We start from the raw sequence: 2,424 nt of genomic DNA on the forward strand, positions 1-2,424 counted from the left end.
ACACACCATGCCCGCTCTAGGCCCGGAGCATCCACACTCCAAGCATAATGCCCCCCTCCCCCTCACCGTGCCCACTTCGTTCCCACAGAAACCCCCTTCTCTTCAACTCTGCCCTCACACGTGCTATAAAAACACGAATCATCACTGTAAACCTGCCTGCGCCCCTGACCTGCTGCCCCAGTCTTTTCCGTCTTGCTGTTCCCCAGGCCCCACCCCCCAGAGGCGGCTTTCAAGATGCAGCGACCGACCTCCCGCTTCACCGGGAGGGAAGGCTGTGGACACTGACAACAACAGCCCAAAAGAGGGCCAGAACTCACCGTGTCCACCTCTGTCCTGGCCCCACCACCCCCGTCCTGTTCGTGGTCCTGGGGACAGATCTTCTCTGCAAAGAGGACGCCTCCTCCCCCAGGCCCACACAGCTGTGTGGTCAGCAGACCCCATGGTCGCTGGGCCTTGCCCAGGCTCATCTGCGTCCTGGTCCAGCTCTGTCGTGAGCAAGGAGTCCCCGGGTGGCACCGAGGCCGAAGTGTGGACTACTAAACAAAGCACTGGCGGGTTTGACTCCCCCACCCCCCAGGCACCTCAGAAGCCAGGCCTAGTGGTCAGACCATTACACACACGGGTCACCTTGAGCCACAGCCGACTGGACAGCAGCGTGCAACAGCGGCACCTCCCAAGCAGAGGCCAGGACACAGGCTGCTGAGATGCGAGGCCGCCAGACACTGCGTGCTGTGGTGCGCTCGCAGCCAGCAAGCCCTCACCCAGCTGGCACCTGCCCCATGAGCACGCCTGCACCCGGCTGGGAAGGGGCAGCCAGGCAGCACGCACTGGGCTTCCACCCAGAGCACTGCGTGAATCAATACGAAACGGTTCTTCATCGAAGCCAACAGGTCAACCTGGAAGCTCGGGACCTGGAATGCAGACATGACGGGGCCCCGCTGAGCAAGCAAGGCGGGCACTGAGGCCAAGGGGCGAGCAGCAGAGAAGTCTGGGCAGGGACAGCAGGTCTCGTTCCAAGGCCCGAGGCCCCACCATCACTAAAGCCACAGAGCAGGGCTGGGCTCACCCTGGTGTCCAGGCCCCAGGCTGCCACAGGATGAAGACCCGTTAGGAAGCAAGTCTGTTCAGCACTCAAATCAGGCTCGATCCAGAGAAACACTGCCTGCTCCTCCAAGACTTGACTCCCAAAGTCTGCCCAGGCCCCTGGCACACTGCAGGGCCGCCTCCCACCCCCTGCGCCCCCCGCCCCCCCCAAGAAGAACATGGAGTGTGCAATCTGTGCCAAGGCTGAGGAAGCCACACCCCACCCTCCACCAGGGTAACCAGTGACTCCTAACATCAGTGTCACCTTCTGGCACCAACACTTCCACTCACTGTTCTTAGAGCACTAAGTCTGCGGAAGGCTGTGGTTTACCGAAGCAGCCCTGGTGGCCTAGTGAGCTACACAAGTCGGGCTGCTAACCACAAAGCCGGCAGTCAAGGCCGGCAGTTCGAAACCACCAGCTGCTCCTCAGAGAAAGACGGGCTTTCCTGACTGTTCATGGCCTTGGAAACCCACAGGGGCGGTTCTTCTCCGAGTCAGACCTGTCTTGAGGTTTTGAGTTACAGTTTACAGAGCAAGCCCTAAACCCAATTCCAAGTCTCCACATAAATTGAGCCTTCACTGAGCATGAATTATTTCTGACCATGTGCCTGGCGATTGAAGGGGCTTGTCCCTGGGCAGCAGAAAGTGGGTGAATGTCACTCACCTAGGCAGTCCAGGGAGGGACGGCAGAGCCCTTAGGGTGCCTGAGAGTGACATTCGTGGAACTGGGGTGCCAGGCCGCACACTCAGGAGTCACGCCTCAGTGACTTGGTCAGAGGGCCCTGGACCAATCACGTGCAGCACAAGGGTTGGCGCACTTTCGAGACGGAAGAGTCAATGCTGTCCCTCACAAAATCTAAGAACTGTTCGAGAGCTACAAACATTTTTTTACAGATAAGGGAAATTACAGCAACATCCTAATTGAAGCAGCGACAGTCTTAGTCTTCACTTTCAAGTTCCAAAAGAGCTGCCCGCAGGGGGCTCCACCGAGACCAGCAGCTGGCAGACGCCCAGGGCTCGGGGGTGCAACGGCTACGGGAGTGCAAGGCTACCCACAGCTCCCTGGGAGAAAGACAGGGTCTCGGAAGCCAGTCCCAGCCTGTCCTGCAGGGGCGCTTTTTAGCCGGCGCCCCCTTAAGGGCAGTGAGTACTGCATGGCTGGTCTGGCTGTTCTCCATGGATCCCTGGACGCCATGAGGACCTTGAGCTGATGTCCCTGAGCACAGGGGCAGTGTCTGCGCTGCTGCAGACTTATCAAATGGGCTTCAAAGTGAAACTGGCCATCTAGCTCAGAAGCAACAAAGCCCACATGGAAGCAGCACACCAGCCTGCGTGATCAC

At 59.2% G+C, this 2,424-nt stretch overlaps 1 protein-coding gene across 1 annotated transcript in view; it reads right to left on the minus strand.

The window, feature by feature from the left end:
* Positions 1-2,424, minus strand: part of TBC1D22A (TBC1 domain family member 22A) — a 134,652-nt gene that overhangs the window by 99,034 nt on the left and 33,194 nt on the right. The window contains exon 6 of the mRNA XM_045290684.1: positions 318-485. Coding sequence (XP_045146619.1) covers positions 318-485 — 168 coding nt within the window. The remainder of the gene's footprint in view (positions 1-317; positions 486-2,424) is intronic.

Source organism: Echinops telfairi, unplaced genomic scaffold, assembly GCF_000313985.2.
Source record: "Echinops telfairi isolate 266 unplaced genomic scaffold, ASM31398v2 ScPeMD7_2;HRSCAF=8, whole genome shotgun sequence".
Lineage (NCBI taxonomy): Eukaryota > Metazoa > Chordata > Mammalia > Afrosoricida > Tenrecidae > Echinops > Echinops telfairi.